Source organism: Stegostoma tigrinum, chromosome 3 (assembly GCF_030684315.1).
Source record: "Stegostoma tigrinum isolate sSteTig4 chromosome 3, sSteTig4.hap1, whole genome shotgun sequence".
NCBI lineage: Eukaryota > Metazoa > Chordata > Chondrichthyes > Orectolobiformes > Stegostomatidae > Stegostoma > Stegostoma tigrinum.
Window position 1 is genome coordinate 4,995,182 of NC_081356.1, and position 23,632 is coordinate 5,018,813.

The 23,632-nt window shown below is 40.7% G+C and overlaps 1 protein-coding gene across 5 annotated transcripts in view; it reads right to left on the reverse strand.

Annotated features, from left to right (window-relative positions):
* LOC125450901 (transcription factor RFX3-like) overlaps positions 1-23,632 on the reverse strand; it is a 235,452-nt gene that overhangs the window by 20,580 nt on the left and 191,240 nt on the right. For all 5 annotated transcript variants that reach the window (XM_048527267.2, XM_048527264.2, XM_048527265.2 and 2 more), the window contains 3 exons: positions 21,206-21,357; positions 12,637-12,734; positions 6,526-6,675 (listed from right to left, as the gene is read on the reverse strand). In XM_048527267.2, the coding sequence (XP_048383224.1) occupies positions 6,526-6,675; positions 12,637-12,734; positions 21,206-21,357 (400 nt within the window). The remainder of the gene's footprint in view (positions 1-6,525; positions 6,676-12,636; positions 12,735-21,205; positions 21,358-23,632) is intronic.

Sequence of the window (23,632 nt, forward strand, 5' to 3'; positions counted from 1 at the left end):
CAGAGAATGAAATACTTTATTGGCTATTTATCCATTGACTATAGTGGACAAGGATAAAATATTTCGAGATGAAATAAAGTTTCCTCCATATTGTCTTAACAATGTGCTCAAACCCCAGCCATAGGAAAATATTGTCAACTGTACAGGTATAATATTTCTAAGCAAGATTTCTAAGGAGTTTAGAAAGATGGGGGGGAGACCGTCTTATTGAAACTTAAAGCATACCAAGAGGCTTGGATACAGTGCACATGGAGAAGATATTTCCACTAGTAGGAGAGACTGAAACTTGAGGGTTCAACCTTAGAGTGAAGGGATGACCCTTCAGAGCTGAGATGTGGAGAAATTTCTCAGCCAGAGAGAAGTGAACCTGTGAAACTCACTGCAATAGAAGGCTGTGGAGACCCAGTCACCGACTGTCTTCAAGACAGAAATGAATAGGTTCTTGACTAGTAAGGATACCAAAGGTTAAGGGAGAAAGGAGAAGAACGAGTTTGAGAAACATATCAGCCATGATCAAATGGCAGAGCAGGCTCAATGGGGTGAATGGCCCAATTCTGTTCCTATATCTTATGGTGTTATGGTCTAATACTAACAGCACTGGATTTACAAATAGGCACAGATTATGCTTTTATCACATATAATCTTAAAAAGGCTGCATTTGGTTTGACTCCAAAATCATATCTGACCCAGTGTGAGAAAGCAGCAAATTAAAACAAATTTACAGTCCACACTAATGGAATTCTAAAATTCAGATGTAGCTTTACAAACAGCTGTGGCATTCACGCGAACAATTTAGTTCCACTATGAATGTTGTCAACCTACAATCACTGACTATTTTGCCATAGTTGAGGCAACTTTGCTGCTCTAAACTTGGTTCCTTTCAAAAGTCACAAGTACTTTTTTCAATTTAATGGTACAGAGTGCTTTCAGATTTTGGAAATAATTACAACAATACCTTTGTCATGCACTGCAATACCCACAATATCAGCTTCATTTAGCTTATGGCATTAGAGAACAGAATTCACATAAATTACAAACAAGTGGGGCATCAGGGTGCAGCTCTTCGTAGTTTTTTTTGCAGAGTTTCTTTGCAGAAGAAGAAAAACAAGAGCGGTGCTGATAAGCTTAGCAAATGTTCGGTAAATAGGTTTTTAACAGGCAAGTCAATCCAGGAAAGAGCAATTTTGGGTAAATTTTAGTATTTTATGTCCAATAATAAACCTAATTTCAGAATTATATTTCCAACATGAAAGATTTTAAACGGGTTCTCTCTGTTGGGCCCTTCAAAGAAAGAAAGTTGCCAAACATAGAATAATTTAAAGTTTTATTATTGAATTCTTACTCAAAGACAATTTAACGAAAAAAAAGGAAGATCCTGATTATTCTAAACTTGCTGCTGCTGAAGTCAATTGGAGTGCCTTCAGATGATGCAATACCAACGACATAACAGTTCAGCCACTACTGATTGTAGCAGAGGTTGACATCTTGGCAAACCATGCTTCTGCTTGGTAAAGGAATGGGCACATAATGGAGGTCATTAAAGCGGCCTCAGAAATCTCTGTACAGGAAATAAGATTAAAACTTTTCTAAAAATGTGAAGCCTACTGTTACTGATTAAAATTAAATTGGGGACTACTTGCAATGAAAAACAGACTTTCCTACTCCAATAAGGAGTAATTCTGTTTAGTACAGGGCTAACTTACCAAAAACCTAATCAATGTTTGGCTTAAAGGATCATGCATTTAAAAAGATGCAAAAGTTCTCTTCATAAAAATCAATCGCCAGAAAGGCAAAAGTGCCACGGACTGAGTGTGCTGACCTCCATGTAGGAGTCTCTAAGTTCATGCCAACCTAGATTTAACCTATGGAACAGCAATGTGGTGAATGTGAAGTTAGGTAAAGTATATAATATAGAAATAGATTATTGCTTAACCAAGAAATTGAACTGACTCCTTTTGTGAGGCAAGGCACCTGGAGGGGATTTCTGACTGACAGAATTGTTAACTAGAGAACCAGATGCAGATGCCAGTATGCCTGCTTTGTGATGCTTCCTGTTTCCTGATAATTAATTTTAATGACAGGGAGATGTGAAGTGTCACGATCTGGATATAGTGATCTGACGTTCAGATTTCAGGACTGAAACATTACAAGGTCTACCAGAGAGAGATTTGGGCTTTATGCCAACGCAGAAAGAAGGTAAGTAAAGTTTTATGCAAATGATTTATGAACTTTGAACCAAAGTAGACAAAGTTCCTACTGGCTGTATACATCAGTGACATTAAGAACTTTGTTACAATGATAAAAGGTTCAAAATTGCAGCATAAAATACTAAAAGCAATGAATCTATATAATAAAACAGGATTCAGAAAGAACTTTCTCATAGAAATATAAAAAAATTCCCGTTCAAATTGTGCTGTGTGTAGATTCTGATTACTTAGTAATTTTTCGTCAGAATTTAAGGTAATCTTTAAGTAGACTAGATACATTTGTCAACAGTTTCTGCTCAGTTTCGAAGTTCAATTTCTGCTTGAAGTCATTTACGTTTCGGTGAATGTAAAATTTTCCATGTAGCAGTATACTGTAGCAGTGTGTTAAAATGTTCAGAAAAAGCAGGTAAAGAAGGGATGGGGTGGCTTTATTGAATAAGGATAACACTGGATTCCTGAAGAGACATGGACTGTCCTAGTAAGGTCAGGGACAAAATCCATTTGGTGACAGCGAAGCAACAAAAAAGCCAGTGCAATAACAGTGTTTGGTATTATCCAAAGGCCACTGAGTTAAAAAGATGTACAGAATAAAAATTTCAAGGAAATTCAAAAGATGCAAGTAGTATGGATTAGGCAGATTCAAGGCAGAGATTTTTAACTCTCTGAATATAGGCTGGGATCGTAGTGGTGTAAAGGGCAGGAAAGTGCAGGAATTTCTAGAATCTGTTAGTGGAAATTTTCTATTGCAGTACACCTCCAGTCCAACAAGAAATGAGGCATTGTTGGACCAAGCTCTTGAGAATGGGGTGGGCGGTATGGATTAAGTGTCAGGTGGAAACGTTTCGGGAATGGTGACCATTTTATCGTTAAGGTTAGGCTGGCTCTGGAAAAGAGTATGAAATGTTTAAAGTATAATCATTATCCAGGTCAACTTGAGGTAACACTGAATCTGGACAGGATAAACTGGAATCAAAAGTGGCCAAGCAAAACAGTACTTGAACAATGTGCTGCATTCAAAGTTGTGATATTTTGCACATAGTCAAGGTGTATTCCCATGAGTTGGACGGATAGGGCAGACAATTACTGGATTGTGAAAGAAGTCAAGATTAGGAAGAAGAAAATGTACGTTTGACAACTAACTTGGGGATAATATGATGTGCAGGTGCTGGTACTGGACTGGGATTGGACAAAGTCAGGAGTCACATGACACCAGGTTAGAGTCTAACAGGTTTATTTGAAATCATAAGCCTTCAGAGCTTCTCTGGAAGTGGACGCTCCACTGTTTGGCATTGATTACACCCTTGTCTCCTGAACATTGAGTCTAAGGAATACCAGAAGATTGCTAGGCCATTGGCTGACCATTGCCAATTGTGACACCACCTGACAAAGAGGCAACACTTTGGACGCTTGTGACTTCAAATAAACCTTTTGAATTACAAGCTGGTGTCATGCAATTTCTGACTACGGGCATAATACACAAGAAGGAAATACAGTCAAATATGAATATGCTAAAAGGAGCAGCAGGACCAATTAAATATCAAAAAGATTAGGCTTAAAGTCAGGATTCAGGTATTAAATGCATATCATACGTTTGTCTTCATCAAAAACAAAAGATCAAGCTGTTCAGGTCATGGTGAAAGTGGTGGAATTACAGACTTCTGAAGGATTTAAAATTGGTGACAAAGGGTGTTCTGGATAGTTTGTACTTAAAGCTGATAAAGACAGCAGCACCAGACAAGATTCATCCAAAATTGCTAATGGAAATGAGAGTGAAAATGGTCAGCCAATGGCCTAGCAATCTTCTGGTATTCCTTAGACTCAATGTTCAGGAGACAAGGGTGTAATCAATGCCAAACAGTGGAGCGTCCACTTCCAGAGAAGCCAGGAAGCCAGCAGCTTACTAATCTGAATGGTCAAAGTGTGTAGTTAAAACATTCAAGTGGAACTGGCAGGCACTAAATGGGACAGTGACCCCTGGGCCCTTGCGAGGGAGGAGAGGAATGAATGTAAGAGCGCGCACGAAAGAATGAGAGGTATATGAACTAATTTGAGAAAGAGGGTAAGTGAATGAGCGGGAAAGAGTGAGCGAGAGCCAGCTGGTGCAGAATGAAGGAGCAAGTGAACGTGTGGACCAGGGGAGCAAGTGCATGGGAATGAGAGAATGAGCATGAGTACACAAGAGCAAAGGAGAATATAGGCTAGTGGGAGAATGAGGGAGAGTGAGCAAATGCGAAGGATAGATCGAATGAGAGTATGCAAGATTGTCAGAGAGAGAGAGAGAGAGAATGAGCTGATATGAGAATGAGGGAATATGTGAGCAAGCGTGACAAATGTGAGTCAGTGTGCAAGAACGAGACTGTGCAAGAGTGACAGCAGGTGCACAGGCACAAATGTGAGAAAATAAGAGTGACAGAGTAAGTGCATGATTAAGAGTGTAAGTAACTGCATGATAGAGCATAGGCAATTACCTCATTTGAGACGGTACAGGGGACTGCTGTTGAACAAAGGCAATGCGACTGGAATTGACGAGCATGATTCTCCACCTGTTGTCACATACCAACTGGCAGCAAAAAATTCTGTTTTGTTATGGTATGAATCACAGGGAACATTCCATGCTGTAAAGCAAGGTGTATGGAGGCAGTTGCAACGTTCAGCCTGTAGTAAACCTATCAGAAGTTTTCTTACCCCTTCTTTTTGCAGCAATTGTCCTGAAACATGCCACCTCTATGTCTGTGTAATAGCTGCAGGTCAAAGGATTGCACAGGGCTAGACCCATACTGAGAGCAGGCGATTTGTGTCACCAGGCCTGAAAGTCAGTGCAAAGTCATGTGACATCAGTCCCTGTAAATTTCAGCAACGAACAGCAGTGGCCCCAAAACAGATCTCTGTGGTACACCCCTAGTAAGTGAACTGCAGGATGAACACTTCCCATCAACCACCACCCTCTGTCTTCTGACAGCTAGTCAATTTCTGATCCAAACTACTAAATCATCCTCAATCCCATGCTTCTGTATTTTCTACAATAGCTGACCGTGGGGATCCTTATCAAACGCTTTACTGAAATTCATATACATCACTTCAACTGCTTTACCCTCATCCACCTGTTTGGTCACCTTCTCAAAGAACTCAAAAAGGTTTGCGAGGCACAACCTACCCTTCACAAAACTGTGTTGACTATCCCTAATCAAATTATTCCTTTCTAGATGATTATAAATCCTCTCTCTTATAATCCTTTCCAACACTAACCCACAACAGAAGTAAGGCTCACTGGTCTATAATTACCAGGATTGTCCCTCCTCCCCTTCTCGAACAAGAGGACAACATTTGCTATCCTCCAGTCTTCTGGCACTATTCCTGTAGACAATGACAACGTAAAGATCAAAGCCAAAGGCTCTGCAATCTCCTCCCTAGCTTCCCAGAGAATCCTAGGATACAACCCATCCAGCCCAGGGGACTTATCAATTTTCACACTTTGCAGAATTGCTTACACCTCCTCCTTGTGAACCTCAGTCTCATCTACTTTAATAGCCTGTATCTCAGTATTCTCCTCAACAACATTGTCTTTTTCCTGTGTGAATACCGATGAAAAATATTCATTTAGTGCCTCTCCTATCTCTTTGGACTCCACGCACAACTTCCCACTATTGTCCTTGACTGGCCCTAATCTTACTCTAGTCATTCTTTTATTCCTGACATACCGATAGAAAGCTTTAGGGTTTTCCTTAATCCTACCTGCCAAAGACCTCTCATGTCCCCTCCTGGATCTTCTTAGCTCTGTCATTAGCTCCTTCCTGGCTAACCTGTAACTCTCAAGCGCCGTAAACTGAGCCTTCACGCCTCATCTTTACACAAGCATCCTTCTTCGACTTGACAAGAGATTCAACTTCTTCAGTAAACCAAGGTTCCCTCACTCGACCACTTCCTCCCTGCCTGACAGGTACATACTTATCATGGACAAGCAGTAGCTGTTCCTTGAACAAGCTCCACATTTCAATTGTGCCCAGCCCCTGCAGTTTCCTTCCCTGTCCTCTGCATCCTAAATCTTGCCTAATTGCCTCATAATTGCCTTTTCCCCAGCTATAATTCTTATCCTGTGGTATACACCTATCCCTTTCCATCGCTAAAGTAAACATAACCGAATTGTGGTCACTATGACCAAAGTGCTCACTTACCTCCAAATCTAACACCTGGCCTGGTTCATTACCCAGTACCAAATCCAATGTGGCCTCACCTTTTGTTGGCCTAACTACACACTGTGTCAGGAAACCCTCCTGCACACATTGGATAAAAACTGATCCTCCACAGTCTTGAAGCTTACCTGGACATTGGCGAAGTCTACACGATTGAGGTCACTGAGCATCTGGTTAATTTGAGATGTGTTTTGCAGCACAGCTCGAGCAGCTTGAGCTAAATGATTAAGGGACGTATATCTACGCAGTGTCTGAGCAAAGGCACTTACAGCTCCAACCTATCAAAAAATGTGCAAATACAAAGAAAGTTAAAGCATGTGGTTCTTGAAATTATTACAGGCTTTTCTGTATCTTTGGATTGATGGCAGGAAGGAGCGGTGAATGGAAGAAAGGCTACATGTTGGGAGGGATAAAGGGTTGAGAGGAGGGTAGGTTAGTTAGCCCGACCTATGGAGGGAGGGATGGATGGCTAAGGAGGGATGAAGGCATGAGTGAGGGAATTGTGGACCCTGAATTCAGGGCATCCCTCAGCAATTTATAAATAATTTCTTATATTTGAATTATAATTACTGTTTTAATGTCAGTAATATGTTGCTGCCAGGGGACTCTTACATCCATCTCAGAGACAAGGGGAGACCTCAGTTTAAAGTCTCTCCAAATGCTGGCATCTCCAACAGTGCAGTACTCTTAAATATCAGTCTAGAATTTTTCAGTTCTCATCTCTTGAATGGAACTTGATACCTACAACTTTCTGACTCAGGTGAGAATGCTACTAACTGAGCCATAGCTGACGTAATACAACAGCATAATTTTATTCTAACGCAGATTAACACACGTGTATTGTCAATTTTAATGCAATTACGTGGATGTTAGGAAAGCTCGATCATAATCCTGAAGCTCCCTTATTTTGTATAGTCAGTTGACTCTGAAACCAAATCACGGGTTGTAACGCCGAGTAAAAGCAAGGGCAGAATATTACAAAGAACAGGACAAAGCCAAAAATTCAGGTAAGAGAACGAATGTCTAACACCAGCAACCCCTCACTGTTAACCTTATTTGTTTATTGATTCAACATTATAATTCTACCCTCCTACTTGAAAGGAAACTTTCAGCATACAGATGGAGCAATTCACACATGACTTTACATCCATATTAATGCACACAGTTTGGAAAATGAAAATGAAGAGCAATAGGTCTGAAGCACAATTACTCAGGCTCTAGTACATTAAAGAGAGGAATGATGTTCTGAAATAAAATCTGATGAACAACAATATCATCACTGTAAACCCTATCATTCTAAGAAACTGAACAATGGGAATGGATAATACCTTGAGACATAAATATCATATTAGAAAACAATCTGTGTATGATACAACAAAGAACTACTCTAGATCATTCAAGTGGGAAAGAAAATATCAAGAACTAAACACGTAAATGTCTTTGAACCAAAGGTCACGGTCTAACAAAAGGTATTAAACAATGCCCCATCTGTCATTTTGAGAGTGACGTTAAAATTAATGCAATTATCTAAGAAATGGACCAGTAGGCCTTGAGCCTACTCTAGCACTCGATAAGATCATGGCTAATCTGACTATAGCTTCAGCTTGACTTTCCTGCTTGCCTCCAGCACCCGAGTTCCTTTTCAATCAAAATCTGTTTAGTTCTGGGTGGGTGGGTGAGGGTGCGAGTGCATGCACATTTGTGAGGGAGAGACAGAATATGTCTGTGCATGTAATTGAGGGGGGGGAGGTGAAGAGTGTGTGCATGTGCATGTTTCTGGGGGTTAGACAGAGAGAAAACGTGTGTGCGCACATGTGTATGAGAGAGGATCTGTGTGAGTGTGTGTGTATTCATGTGCACGTGTGGGTGTGAGAGGGTGTACAGTGTGGTGGGATCACTGATAAATTGGTTAGTTCTCTCAGGAGAGTAACTTCAAAGGAATTCGGGAATTTATATATATAAAAATTAATTAAAACCTTCTAACTGATGAAAGATTTAACAGCATCTCAAGTTTGTTTAGTACATCCTCATAGAACAATACAGTGCAGAACAGGCCCTTAGGCCCTCGATATTGAACTAATCTAAGACCCTCCCCCTACACTATCCCATCATCATCCATATGCTTATCCAAGGGCTGTTTAAATGCTCCTAATGTGGCTGAGTTAACTACATCGGCAGGCAGGGCGTTCCACGCCCGCCCTTACCACTCTCTGAATAAAGAACCTGCCCCTGACATCTGTCCTAAATCTATCACCCCTCAATTTGTAGCCATGTCCCTTGTACAAGCTGAAGTCATCATCCTCGGAGAAAGACTTTCACTGTCCACCCTATCTAATCCTCTGATCATCTTGCATGTTTCTATTAAATCCCCTCTTAGCCTCCTTCTCTCCAATGAGAACAGACCCAAGTCCCTCAGCCTTTCTTCATAGGGCCTGCGCTCCAGACCAGGCAACATCCTGCTAAATCTCCTCTGCACCTTTTCCAATGTTTCCACATCCTTCCTGTAATGGGGCGACCAGAACTGCACGCAATATTCCAAATGAGGCCTCACTGGCATTTTGTACAGTTGCAGCATGACATCATGGCTCCGGAACTCAACCTCTCTACCAACAAAACCTAACACACCGTAAGCCTTCTTAACAGCATTATCAACCTGGGTGGCAACTTTCAGGGATCTATGTACATGGACACCAAGATCCCTCTGTACATCCACACTACCAAGAAGCTTTCCATTGACACAGTATTCTGCCTTCCTATTATTCCTCCCAAAGTGAATCACCTCACATTTATCCATATTAAACTCCATTTGCCACCTTTCAGCCAATTCTGCAGTTTATCCAGGTCTCCCTGCAACCTGCAACATCCTTCCACACTCTCCACCACACCACTGACTTTAGTGTCATCTGAAAACTTGTTAACCCATTTATAAAAATGACAAACAGCAGTGGTCCCAAAACAGATCCTTGAGGCACACCACCAGTGACCTGACTCCAGGCTATTTTCCATCAACCACCACTTGTTGCCTTCTTACAGAAAGCCAGTTTCTAATCCAAACTGTTAAATCTCCCTCAATCCCATGCCTCTGTATTTTCTCCAAAAGCCTACCACGTGGAGCCTTATCAAAGGCTTTACTGAAGTCCATGTACATCACGTCAACTGCCCTTCCCTCATCCACATGCTTGGTCACCTTCTCAAAAAACTCAATGAGGTTTGGGAGACATGACGTGCCCTTGACGAATCCATGCTGACTATCTCCAGTCAAATTGTTGTTTGCTAGATGATTATAAATCCTGTCTCTTATAATACTTTCCAAAACTTTTTCTACAACAGACGTAAGGCTCACAGGTCTATAATTACCTGAGTCATCCCTACTGCCCTTCTTGAACAAGGACACAACATTTGCAATCCTCCAGTCCTCTGGTACTAAACCTGTTGACAATGAGGACTCAAAGATCAAGGCCAAAGCTCCGCCACCCACCTCCCTAGCTTCCCAGGCAATCCTCGTAAAAATCCCACCCGGCCCAGGGGATTTATCTACCTTCACACCTTCTAGAATTGATAACACTAACCTTAATCCTTTTATTCCTAGTAGCCTGTAACTCAGTCATCTCCTCTACAATATTCTCCTGTTCCTCAGTGAAAACAGATGAGAAATAATCATTTAGCACCTCTCCGATCTTCACAGGGTCCACACACAACTTCCCACCTTCTTTCGCTGTTTCTTTCACTCCTGCCCAGAATATTTTGCCAATCCTCTCCTCCACATCCCTGGAACATTGTGGAGGCCTATATAAAATACTCCCAGTGTTTCCTCTCCTCTCCTGTTTCTGACCTCAGCCCATACCACTTCAGTAGACGAGTCCTCATCAAAAGTTCTTTCAGCCACCGTTATATTGTCCTTGACTAACAAAGCCACACCTCCCCCTCTTTTACCACCTTCCCTGTCCTTAATGAAAGATCTAGACCCTGGAACCTGCAACATCCATTCCTGACCCTGCTCTACCCATGTCTCCGAAATGGCCACAACATTGAAGTCCCAGGTACCTATCCATGCTGCAAGCTCACCTAGCTTATTCCGGATACTCCTGGCGTTAAAGTAGACACACTTCAATTCAGCTTGCTGTCTGCCAGCACACTCCTGTGACAGTGAGGTCCTGTCCATGTCCTCCCTACGCTCATCCTACTGTGTACTAGAACTACACCTCAATTTCCTATTCCCCTTCTGAGCTTGTTTAAATCCACCCGAATAGCATTAGCAAATTTCCCACCCAGGATATTAGTGCCCCTCCGGTTCAAGTGGAGACCATCCTGTTTATAGAGGTCCCACCTTCCCCAGAATGAGCCCCAATTGTCCATGTACCCGAAGCCCTCCTGCCTGCACCATCCCTGTAGCCACATGGTCAGCTGAAATCTTTCCCTGTTTTTTGCCTCGCTATCATGTGGCACGGGTAACAAACCAGAGATAACCACTCTGTTTGTTCTAGCTCTCAGCTTCCACCCTAGCTCCCTGAAATCCTGCCTGACATCCCTATCTCTCTGCCTATGTCGTTGGTGCCTATGTGGACCACGACTTCGGGCTGGTCACCCTCTCCCTTCAGGACCCCAAAGACACGATCCGAGGCATCACGGGCCCTGGCACCTGGGAGGCAACACATCAACCGTGAGTCTCTTCCGTTCCCAGCAAACCTTCTATTAGTCTCTCTAACTATTGAGTCCCCAGTGACTACACTCTCTTCCTATCCCCCCCTTCCCTTCTGTGCAAGAGGAACAGACTCTGGGCCATCAAGGGTGTGAAGCTTTCATCTTTTACTTATAAATTCTATGTCTGATACTACCTCTCCCACTAATACCTGAAGGAGGACTGAGGCTCCGAAAGCTTGTGTTTTCAAATAAATCTGTTGGACTAAGCCTATCGCAGGTGTTTTGTGATTTCTGACCTTGACCACCCCAGTCCAACACCAGTACCTCCACATCATATTACAAAGCCGTCCTGCTTCTCATTAACTAATACAAAACTTTCCAAGTGTCTTTGAATTTGTCCCCTGATTACTGCTTCCAAACCCTTGCTGCGCTAAATGTAAACTACAGTTACTGGGAACTTCTTCATACCGTTTCTCAGAACAGGACATCACATTTGCCGCTTTCCAATCTTTGCCAAATCTCCAAAATACCATGGGAAGATTGGAAAAGCTCTCTCCACCCCACACAACCATTCTTCTGTTCAGTACCTCTTGGAACTGCTCAGATACTGAAGCAATGCACGTCCATGAGCAGAAAGGCCTGGGAAAGATTCAGACAAGTGGCAAGCAAAATTTTTGCCACCCAAACACCTGACAATGGCCATCTCCACAAAGACAGAAACAGTTCTCCTTGATATTTAATTGGATTATATTGCGAAAACTTTCCCATCAATATCCCAGAGATTTCCTTAACTTAAAACTTAACTACAATAGCCTTACCAATTCCATTTCAGTCTTCTTGACATCTAACCTGTTTGGTGCATTTGACAAGATCGGAACTTAATAATGATGAGGCTCGTTGGTCTGTTAACAAGTAACAATCCTCCTGAATTGGAAACTCATCACCACCCGGTGAGAAACTCCCTACACCTCTTCTATGTTTCAATTAAGGTCATTTTTCTCTATTCCAAACTCAATTGAATGCAAACCCAACCTACTCAACCTCCTTGTGGGGCAATCCTTACATATCGGGGATTAACCAAATGAACTTTCTCCTGACTGTCTCCAATGCTAATATATAATTTCTTAGATGAGGCGACCAAAACTGTTCACAATATTCGATATGTGGTTTAAGTACCGCCTTGCATTGTTTTAGCAAAACTTCGCTATTTTTCTACTCCATTCCTTTTTATGTCAATTGACATGTCACTTAATAATCTGAGTGGAATCTAATACCTCAAACTCTATCAGTAGAATACCATTCTTAATTCTGCTCATGTTGTTGTTTCCTTTGTGGAATATTACAATTGGATCCTCCCCTTCCCATTTCAGGTTTGTCCTTAGTTGAGAGGAATTGAAATCAATCTGGCAGTCTACAAGAGCTTTGGAACTCTTGACTGGCAAAGATCACCCATTCAGTATTTATCAGTCTAGGATATTTGAGGAATTATATACCCAAATATTGCTTTCACACATTGTAGAAGAGCTGCCTTAAAGCTTCTATTTTAAACAATTGGGATTACAATTTAACTTAGTCTATAACAATTCCATTTGACTCACCTTGGTGCGAACCATTTGCTGCGGAATATTGTTCATGGCATTTGTCAGCCATCCTTCGAGGCTTTTTGCAAAATTCCGAACGGCTTGGGTCAAGGCACCTAATGATGACAAAAGTGAATAAAGATAGACGAATATAATTCAATAAGAAATTTACACTCTTATCTGAAGTCTATAGTTCAATATCTATTTACACAGATTTTAGAATGGAAGAACTTCACAATTCAACTGGTAAAATGTTGCTAAGTGTTAAGAACTGGGCAGTGCCAAGGATTAGATATTAGCCTTTCACATCAGCTACTTATGTAGCCCAGATGGAATTAAGTTTTCTCAATTTGTCAGAATACAAGTTGCGTACAAATTGAGTTTGTACAGCTCAATCCATTTCATAGACGACATGAACCGACAGGAAAAATAATTTTCCTTATTGGCATTAACTGATAATGTTATGAGAGATTGGTAAGTGAAATACATATTGAAAAGAAGGCACGCTGCTGGATTAAATGTCTCTCTTTTCTAGAGAAGGCTTATCATTTAGACAGAGTTGCACAGACTTTGCTGCTAATGCTACATATGACATTAGAATGACTACTACTGCCATTAGGTGCTGAAATAGCAAGTATTCTAACCCCTTCTGTACAATGAAAGTATTTGCTTGTTTTTGTGTAACAGCATTATTATACAGCATTTCTTAACGATATTAAATTTGGTGATTTCCCTTCATATTACACCATGTACTTTGAACACTGCAAGAATACTTGATTAGGTCATATTTACACAGGAGTGAGAAAATATTGCAAGACTCAGTGCCCACTTACAGTCTGTGGAAAGTTTTGAACTTCATAAAAATGGTCTCATTGGTAACAGTAATTTATCTGAACAATGACCTTTGCACAACTATTTTTACATCCAATAAAATTATTAGTCAGTATTTTTAAACATTAGGGAATAGAAGCAATAATTTTCAAATTGTTGCTTACTGTCCAGACATATATGTTGGTATAATCTAATCCATAACTAAATGACCTCTATATTAATATTTTCAATATATTTCTATTTTTCTGATGAAACAACTCCAATTCTCCAGTAGAGGCATCTCATCCACATGTTGCATGAAATAAACGGTCAACAATCCATGACCCTGTTCTGACTGCACTTTCCTTAAACAGTCATAACTGAGTCTATCTTATCTACGAACAAAAACAAAGTTGCTGAATAGCTCAGCAGGTGTGGCAGCATCTGTGAAGGAGAAAACAGAGTTTATATTTCGGGTCCGGTGACCCTTCCTCAGAACGGAGGAAGGACAAAGGAAATAACAACGAGTAAAATTAGGAAAGATATGCTATTGATAGAGTTTGAGGTATTGGATTCCACTCGTTATTAAGCGACATGTTCTGAGGAAGGGTTGCCGGACCTGAAATGTTAACTCTACTTTCTTCTTCACAGATGCTGCCAGACCTGCTGAGCTATTCCAGCAGGCCAAGCAGCATCTCAGGAGCACAAAAGCTGACGTTGTGGGCCTAGACCCTTCATCAGAGATGCTCTCTGATGAAGGGTCTAAGCCCAAAACGTCAGCTTTTGTGCTCCTGAGATGCTGCTTGGCCTGCTGTGTTCGTCCAGCTTCACACTTTATTATCTTGGCTTCTCCAGCATCTGCAGTTCCCATTATCACTGAGCTATTCTAGCGGCTTTGTTTTTGTTCCTGATTTACAGCATCCGCAGTTCTTTTGGTTTTTATTTACTATTATATTTATGGCTTCATTTGGTTGTATTCCAAGCAGGGAGAGTGTCAAGCAAGCCACACTTACATCAGAAAGATAAAGCAGAATATTTTTGAAATCGGAGGGAAGTACTTGCACCAAGTGTGAAGAAAAACATAATATGGAATTGAATTCAGGGGCAGGGCTGAATGCAGAGTTGAAAAACACAAACACAGAAAATCACCTCAAAAGGTTTTGGTTTTGAAAGCTGGGCTACATTAAGAAGTGATCTGGAGAAAAAGGATAAAGGTATGTTGGCTGTCAATGTACAGGCAAACAGGAGTCAGAGAGCAGTGAATTAACAGTCAAGGGGACACTGAAGTAGATGGGATGGTACCATTGCTGTAAGTGAAGGGGAGGAGAAGAATCTTGAACTTAGTACAAAGAATTAGACGTGGCTGAGTAAGGACCAGGTCATGGAGGTGAGAGTTTTGGATCTTGTAAAGACGTGCAGCAGAATTATGAATGAGTTGTAATTTGTGAAAGGAAAGGTACACAGAAGATGATGGACACGAAAGGATGTTTTAACTTTTACAAGATTGAACAACACATGTCTTTCATCAACTGTGAACTTAAATTTGAAATGTTTATATTGATATATAGACGGCGGAGCATTTAGCATTCAGCTGCCAATGATTGGTATAATGAAGATAAGCTAAATGGAAGCAAAGAATTATGGCTCCATTATCTATAGAAGCAAAAATTTGCTCATATCAGTGTCTGAATTCAAAATGAGTGCAATGGGCAGAACTGTTTTGATCTCAAAGTACTTAAACTTTGAGGGACTGGTGTTTAGAATTGTAGAATTATAGAATTTAATTATAGAATCCTTGAAGAATAGAATATATCCCAAAGGGCATTAGATAATTATTTGGACAAAAATAAATGTGCAAAGACTAAGGGAAAACACAGGAGATCAGCAGCAGGTAATGATGCTCATTTGAACAAGAGGCAGGAGCAATGGGCTGAATGTTCTCCTGCGCAGTAAAACCTCAGAGATTCTGCAAACATATCAGTTTGGTTACACAGATTGAGGAAAATGGTAAATGGTAAATGATAAAAGTCCAAGAAAATATTACAAGGGCATATAATAAATTATAATTTGCTCTTCTGAAGACAAAACCAAAAATTCACTAATATTTAACATCAACACCATTTCCTTCCATTCTGACAAATAATTTCTTGAGGTTGTTGGCTGGCTCGCTGAGCTAGCTAGTTATTGCACAGGGTTTCCTGGTGATCAAATTTACGAGAGTAGAGGAAGACAACAATCAACTTTTGTTCCTAGATGTCAGGGTAGAATGAATGACCAACGGGGAGTTCCAAATGCCAGTATATAGGAAGGCAACCCACACTGATCAAATCCTCAATTTCCATAGGAATTACCCTAATGTTCACAAACAAAGCTGTATTAGGACATTATTCAAACAAGCCACAACACACTGCAATGCACCAGAACTATGCAAGAAGGAGGAAGAACATCTATACAAGGTATTTGCTAATAACGGATATCCCAACAACTTCATCTGCATGGTGCCTAATAGATGGACAACATCAAGAGGACACAGTACGCACCAAGACACTGGCAACATTACTCTATATCAATAACATATCAGAACTGACAACTACTCCTACAACCACTAGGAATCATGGTAGCACACAAACCCACAGTCACACTACCACAATCACTCACAAGGAACAAAGACCCCATACCCATGACAACAATGTGTGGGGCTGGATGAACACAGTAGGCCCTCCACTGCATCCCAAAACCAGCCCAGCTCGTCCCCGCCTGCCTAACCTGTTCTTCCTCTCACCTCAAGCCGCACCTCCATTTCCTACCTACTAACCTCATCCCACCCCCTTGACCTGTCTGTCCTCCCCGGACTGACCTATCCCCTCACTACCTCCCCACCCATACTCTCCTCTCCACCTATCTTCTCCTCTAACCATCTTCAGTCCACCTTCCCCTCTCTCCCTATTTATTTCAGAATCCTCTCCCCATCCCCCTTTTCTGATGAAGGGTCTAGGCCCGAAACGTCAGCTTTTGTGCTCCTAAGATACTGCTTGGCCTGCTGTGTTCATCCAGCCCCACACTTTGTATTCTTGGATTCTCCAGCATCTGCAGTTCCCACTATCTCTGACCATACCCATGACATGCTGGAACACCGCAGTTTACAAAAAAACGTGCAATGGCTGCATCATAAATTACATTGGCCAGACCAGAAGGAAACTAGCCATTAGGCTACACGAACACCCATTAGCAGCAAATGACACAACAAGCTTTGCCTCATCTCAGTGCACTCGGACATTGAAGGCTATCAATTTAACTGGGACGACGTGAACATCGTAGCTCAAGGCAGCCACAGACACGTAGGGGAATTCCGACAAACCTTGTTTTCAATCCACATTGCAATCAACAAACACGTACCATATACAAATTCGTGCAAAAAAGAACCGGAAATGACACAATCTAACTTAACGGACCAAATCATATAAATTCCAAGCAGAGTAGAACAACATTGCTTCATCAGAGGCTGCACTGATAATGTTACCTAGCATGGTGACAAAACGTCCGTACGATAACCCGCCAGCTCAGCGAGCAAGCCAACGACCTCATCCACAACCCAAGCTACAAATCTTCACAAGAATCTTAAAGAATTCCTATCCAGTGAGACAAAAAGCCAGTTTGTGAGCAATTATCCTGTGATTTTGTTATCAGTGCTGTATGCTTAGCTGAAGGTGGTCATAAAAAAAGTTAACACCGATAATCACTTCAATTACACTGACAATTTTAATACTGGGCAAACATATTCCTTAAAAATATGTTCAATTGTTTTATTACCAGTAACAAATGATGATTTTACAAAATTGTTTTCCTTAATATACCCTGGTGGGCAAAGATGCATCCTGGAAATTTGGCCACAGTGCTTTTCTGACCTTTCATTTTAACGTTCAATTAATCATGGAACCACAGGCCTGAATTCTGAATTTAAACTATAGCCTTAAATTTGGTTTTGCAAAAGTAAACATAATGCAAAAATCTGAAATTTGCATAAATCCAGTATCACAATTAAGCAGACCTCAAATTCTCTGTAATCAGGACTACATAATTTCTTTACTATCCAAAATTTTGTTAATCGATAGATTGGCCCTGAATCGTAACAGGGAACCACTGCTAGATACCAGTTCCTGAACATCACATATTACTTTTTCTTTAAGGAAGACAGATAGAAAAATACTGTATTGAAAAAAAAATCACAATTTTTAAACTAATTTATTTCACATAAAACCCACTTCCACGCTTGATATTTCCAGATGTCACTGCTGCACTGCACTCATACCTCGTGTCCAAAATTTTCCCTTCCATAAATGTGAGGCCTGAACACTTCTGCCCAGGTCCTAATTTGCACTAAATCCACTTGACCTTTTGTTCCCATGCTCCCTGATTTGCATTGACAACTGATTAAAATTCTTATCTTCCCTTACAAATTCTTCAATAGCCTGGCCAATCCCTACCTCTCAGTACTAGCATTGAGTGCTTTTGCTGGTGGGATTCTCTGAGTCTCTGTGGCCGTATTTACTTTTCAGCTTTCTTCATGGTGAGTGATGGGATGTGATCCTGAACTGGGTATTACCTGCATATATAAAGGATTCAACGGCAGCATGCGAGAAGAGCAGGGAAGAGGTGGGAAGGCAGTTGCACGTCCTCCTGCCACACTCACACCTGCTTAAATTCTCTCCAATGGCAAACTCACCATAGGCAAGACTGACGCAAAATTCAGACTTGTGCCGATAAGTAGAAAGCAACATTCATGACACACAGATGCTAGACAATTTTAAACAAGAGAGAATTTAAACAAGAATTTTAAACGTGAGAGCTCTGAAGAAGGGTCACTGGACCCGAAACAATAACACTATGTTTTTCCTTACAGATGCTGCCAGACCTGCTAGGTTTTTCCAGCAACTTTATTTTTGTTTGAGAATTTACCTACCTCTGCTTGACACTGAATGGCATCACCATCACTAAATTTTTCTATCATCAACATGGGGTTCTGTTGGCCAGAAACTGAACTGGACTAGCCATATAAATGTCGAGGCTACAAAAGTAGGTCAGGGATGACTAACTCACCTCCTGACTTCCCAGTGCCCATCCACCAACTGCAAGCCACAAGTCAGGAGTACGATGGAATACTCTCCACTTGCCTTGATGAGTGCAGCTCTAACAACACTCAAGAAGCTCGACATCATCCAGGATAAAGCAGCCCCCTTATTTGGCATCTCCGTTGCCAATTTAAACATCCACTCCCTCCACCACAAAGCCACTGTGACAGCAGCATGTACCATCTACAAGATACACAGAAACAATCCATCAAGGCTCCTTCAACAGCATCTTCCAATGGGACTAAACAGTGACAAATCTCCTGAACCAGAAGATCGGCACCTTTGAATTTTCAAAGAGATAGCACCAGAGATAGTAGATGCATTAGTAAGATCTTTCAATATTCTTTCACTTCTAGATGAGTTCCGAAGAATTGGAAGATAGGAAACAGAACACCACACTTTAGACCAATGAATGACAATGTGGAAATAGGAGCCAGTTAGCTTAATATCCTCTGTAAGTATATTGTTAGAACTTAAATTAAGCATGCCAGAACAGCACACTTCGAAAAATCAGAATATGATTAACTACAGCTAACATGGATTTATGAAAGGAGAATTGCATTTGATAATTTTGGAATTTTTTGGGAATGTAACCAGTTGGGTGCAACGTTTCTGCATTTTCAAAAGACATTCAAAACAGTGTCTTAAAAAAGAGGTTATTTTACTTCTTGTTATAATAGGTGGTATTACGCCTATTGGTGATAATGTATTATCATGGGTTGAGAGTTGAATAATCAACTGAAAACAGAAGCAATCAACAATGCACTTTGAGATGGCAGGCTGTAACTTATTATTGTACTGAAAGAATCAGAACTTGTGCAGCACTCATTTACAATCCAAATTAATCAATTGAGCACGTGACAGTAGAAGAAGGTAATTGGTCAAACAAATTCCAATGATCTGTAGTGTTAAATGTATTTTAAGATGTGCTTCCAATGATTATTTTAGTCTGTACTGCCTAATGAGCTAAACCCTATACCAGTACTCATATTTTGTCTGGCTAAATTGTCATTGGGATTCAGACTTGAACACTGTAATAAAGGTTCTGCCTCCTTTAGCCAGGTGCCATGACTATCCTTTTGAATGCGCCAAATAAAATGACGGTAGCTGGACTGGCACCAAAACAAGGCACCAAGTTTGAATCATGAATTTTGGGGCGATTCTGCCCCACTCCCACCAAAGACAGTCCCTTAGAATCAGGGCCAACAAATCTAAATCATCATTCACAAAAAACCAAATAACACTTTACAGTGATTATAACAGTATAAAAGTCAAATTTAGAGAAGCAGATCACAACAAAAATGAAAAACTGCAAATCTTATTTCCTATAGGGAACCAAAAAATCCTTAATTTGCTTCAATTATTACAGTTAATAATTAACTTAATTATTTGCAGCACGATAAAACAACAGATCTCAAATAATTTTTGGTGCACCTTTATGTTCCTGCCACTCCTGAACGCTTATGAAGAGACCAAGCAAGGATTAACAGGGCTCTGTGATTGCTGCTCTTTAATTGACAGCACGAAGTACAACAAAGGACATGCTGGGAAAAGCATTCCTTTCACTTGGTGCCTTTTCTGAGCTAAATGGAAATGCCACTGAGGTGCATTATAACTGTGAATACATATATTAAATTGACTGACAACAAATGCATTTCTATTACAGGACAGAATCGTTTGCCAGAACAGAAAAATTAATATGTAATTGAAGTGCAAAAATAATGTGTACTGGTCCTGTGTTATTACAATGAACCAACATATTTGTAAGGCCACATTTTCAACTAAATCAGATTAACAGTTTAACACAAAGATGAGTAAAGCAATCTCTAAGTTATTTCCATTTGAAAATGGAAATGGGAGGCTGTGGAGCATCTGCTACCTACAACCCTCAAGGGTCATAATGCTAAGATAATTTCAGAGACAGGAATAAAAACACATCCATCTGGATAATTCTGTGCTCAAATAAACTCATCTAATAAAGGAAAGCGATGCTACATCATTAGCACAGAGCTGAATTTGGGGAGAGGGCGGTCTATGTAAAAAATAAGGCATAAGCCCATTTCTATTCAGCCTTTGGGTTCTTCAAAGTCAAAGCACCAAATTCATTAGGAAACTTCCCAATTTTACATGCCTCAATGCCTGCTAACATTCTCCAAGAGACAGTAACTCCAATCAGCATGTCACTTCGCATAGATGATACAAGTTGATTTTTGAAGCTTCGAAAAACCTTTCCCAAAACAGGGGTCAACTTAAACATCAAGTATAAAAGTGAACAGCTTACATATTTGTGGCTGGCCACTGTCTTTGTCATCTTCCATGTGAGGTCTGCTCTCTTTGGGAATGTGTTAAACTCCCATATTGTCTTGCAACACCACCTGTATTGCCTGCACACAATTATATGCTAACACTAAGCAACATGCAATTGTCAGATTTCAAATTGAGGCATGAAGCAAGTGCAGTTGCCATGTATGAGAAGCGGCGCTAAAATGGGCTGAACACATATATAAAACATTATTACTGGAGGTGAGGAATAGGTTTGTCTTTAACCTTGGTTGACTTAAATGTTGCGATCTGGGGTTACGCCTTTGATGCTTCTTAGGTGTGAATTTCCAAATTTAGAAAAGCAAGCAACTTGCAGTAGTACTTACTAGGAATAGGTCTAAGGACGTCTGGAATAAGGATTTCCACCAAAGCCTGGTACATTATATGATCGCAGGTACACATCCACTTGAGGACGGAGTCATTCTTACACAGAGCAGTGAGCTTTGCCTTCGGAAGTCTACCTTCTATCTCATTCTCACTGCAGGAGGACAGATGTAGAATCAAATCAATGATTATTAAAATACCAGTGCTGAGAGAGAGATTTTGTTTGAAATTAAATGGTGGATTTTTATACCCTCACCAGGTCCAATTTAACAAGTCTCAACAGTGACTGTGTTCCCAAGTAATGTGAAATTTGAGACAAAAGATGATATTTTAATATTCCAAAATGCTTGGGTTTCTGTGCAGACAGCAGGTTAAAGAAGCAAAAAGACTGCATACAGATTGGGAAACTGGAAGGGACCCTGTCATTGTCATATTTTCCTAGAGGATCACTCATGGCACTTTCTGGTATTCAAATGTTCAAATTCTGGTATTAACAGGGAGGCAATGGCCTAGTGGTATTATTACTGGACAGTTAATTCACAAACTCAGGTAAAATGCTGGAGATTTGAGGTTTCAAAGAAAAACTGAATTAGCAAATTCTAATGATGACCGTGAATCATTACCGATTGTTGGAAAAACCCATCTGGTTCACTAATGTCATTTAGGGAAGGAAACTGCCATTCCTACCTCATCTGACCTGTATGTAACTCCAGAACCACAGCAATGTGGTTGATTTTCAATTGTCCTCTAAAGTGGCCTAGCAAGTCACTCAGTGATATGAATTACTACAAAGTCTCAACGATGCAATGAAACAGGACAGATCACCTGCTAGTGACCCAGGCACCAAGATAGATAACAGCAGACACAGCCCAGTCGACCCTGCAAAGTCATCTTTATGGCAATGGATTCAGGGTTATCAGCAAATTCTTATTTCCATATTTTTTGTTTTACTGAGTTCAAATTCCATCATCTACCGTGACGGGATTGGAACCCAGGTCCCCAGAACGTTAGTTGCGTTTCTACATTAATATTCTTGCAATAATACCAATACCAATAGGATTATGCCTATGAATGCGGTTTCTGTGGTTTGGGATATTAAAGAACATTCTTGACATACAAATGAATGCACAACAGTTCCTGTCAACGAAGGCTGGGAAATCTGACCCACCTGCAGGTTTCTGAGAACTTAATAGCTACCATTCAACCTGAAATCAAGTTCCATTGCCTGCTCTTCTAAAAACCCTTTAAGAATCTGCCCCTTCTTTCCATCCAAAGAATGAGAGAGACAGAAAAATGGGTGGAGCCAATGCAACAGGAACATTAACTCTTTCAGAACCATGTACTTCTTTAACAGTGGGCTTTCGCATTTAACCCGAGTGCATGCATTAGCTACTGGAATTCCCCCATGAGATGGGGGCAGGGTCAGAAAATGTAAATATGTTCCATGGAAATGAAATAATGTTGCTACCCAGGATTCTGCCTTTAACTCAAGAGTGCACAGGTTTCCTGGATTTCACTAGGCAAAATAAGTTGGGAAGACAGTGGAAACTCAGCAACTGAGAAGCAAGCAAGGTTTTAATTACTAAGATTTGACAACTTCTACCTTGGCTAAGTGAAAGGTTTCATTTTAAAGCTGTATTCTGACTTGGAAGCAATTTTCAATAGCTGGTAGTCATTTCTGCCACTCAGCAGTTTTCTGCCTTGGAGTTACACTCTCCAGCTGTCATTATTAGCAGCATAGGAGCCATTGAGGATTGATCCATCTTTTGCCTCTGATAAAGAACATGAGGATTGGCACAAGCAATGATAGTCACAGCAAGAGCAGCACCAAGAGCTTTCTCCCTTACAAACTGTTGCTGCAGAAGAGGCGATGAGCAATGAGTTCTACTTTGCAGGAGATTATATTCCTAACACAAGATATGAACAGAGGAACAGAATTCTGGAAATGCCTAATGCTAAGTGCCGCAGGAGACCCAGACTTTTCTTGAAGGCAATCACTTCCATTTGTAGTCACTTGGAAAAATTCCTCTCTCTAAGTGGAGTGGGTGGGCAAAAATGCACTGTGGTTGGGGAAGGTCACTGGAGCTCTTAATTTCTTAGCTCTCTGAGATCCACTTGTGATATTTTTGAAATCTCTCAGTCTGCTGTCCCTAAATGCTTCTCCCAGATGCCATGTTTGTCTCAACAATACTTGAATTTACCTAAATACTGATGAGGTTAGTCAATATTAGAGATTTACTGTTGTGGTTTGACATTTCACAGGTTCAGCGAGCCACCAAGTATGTATATGTTGTATTTAGATTAGATTAGATTCCCTACAGTGTGGAAACAGGCCCTTCAGCCCAACAAGTCCACATCGCCCATTAAAGCGTCCCACCCAGACCCATCCCCCTATAACCCACACACCCCTGAACACTATGAGCAATTTA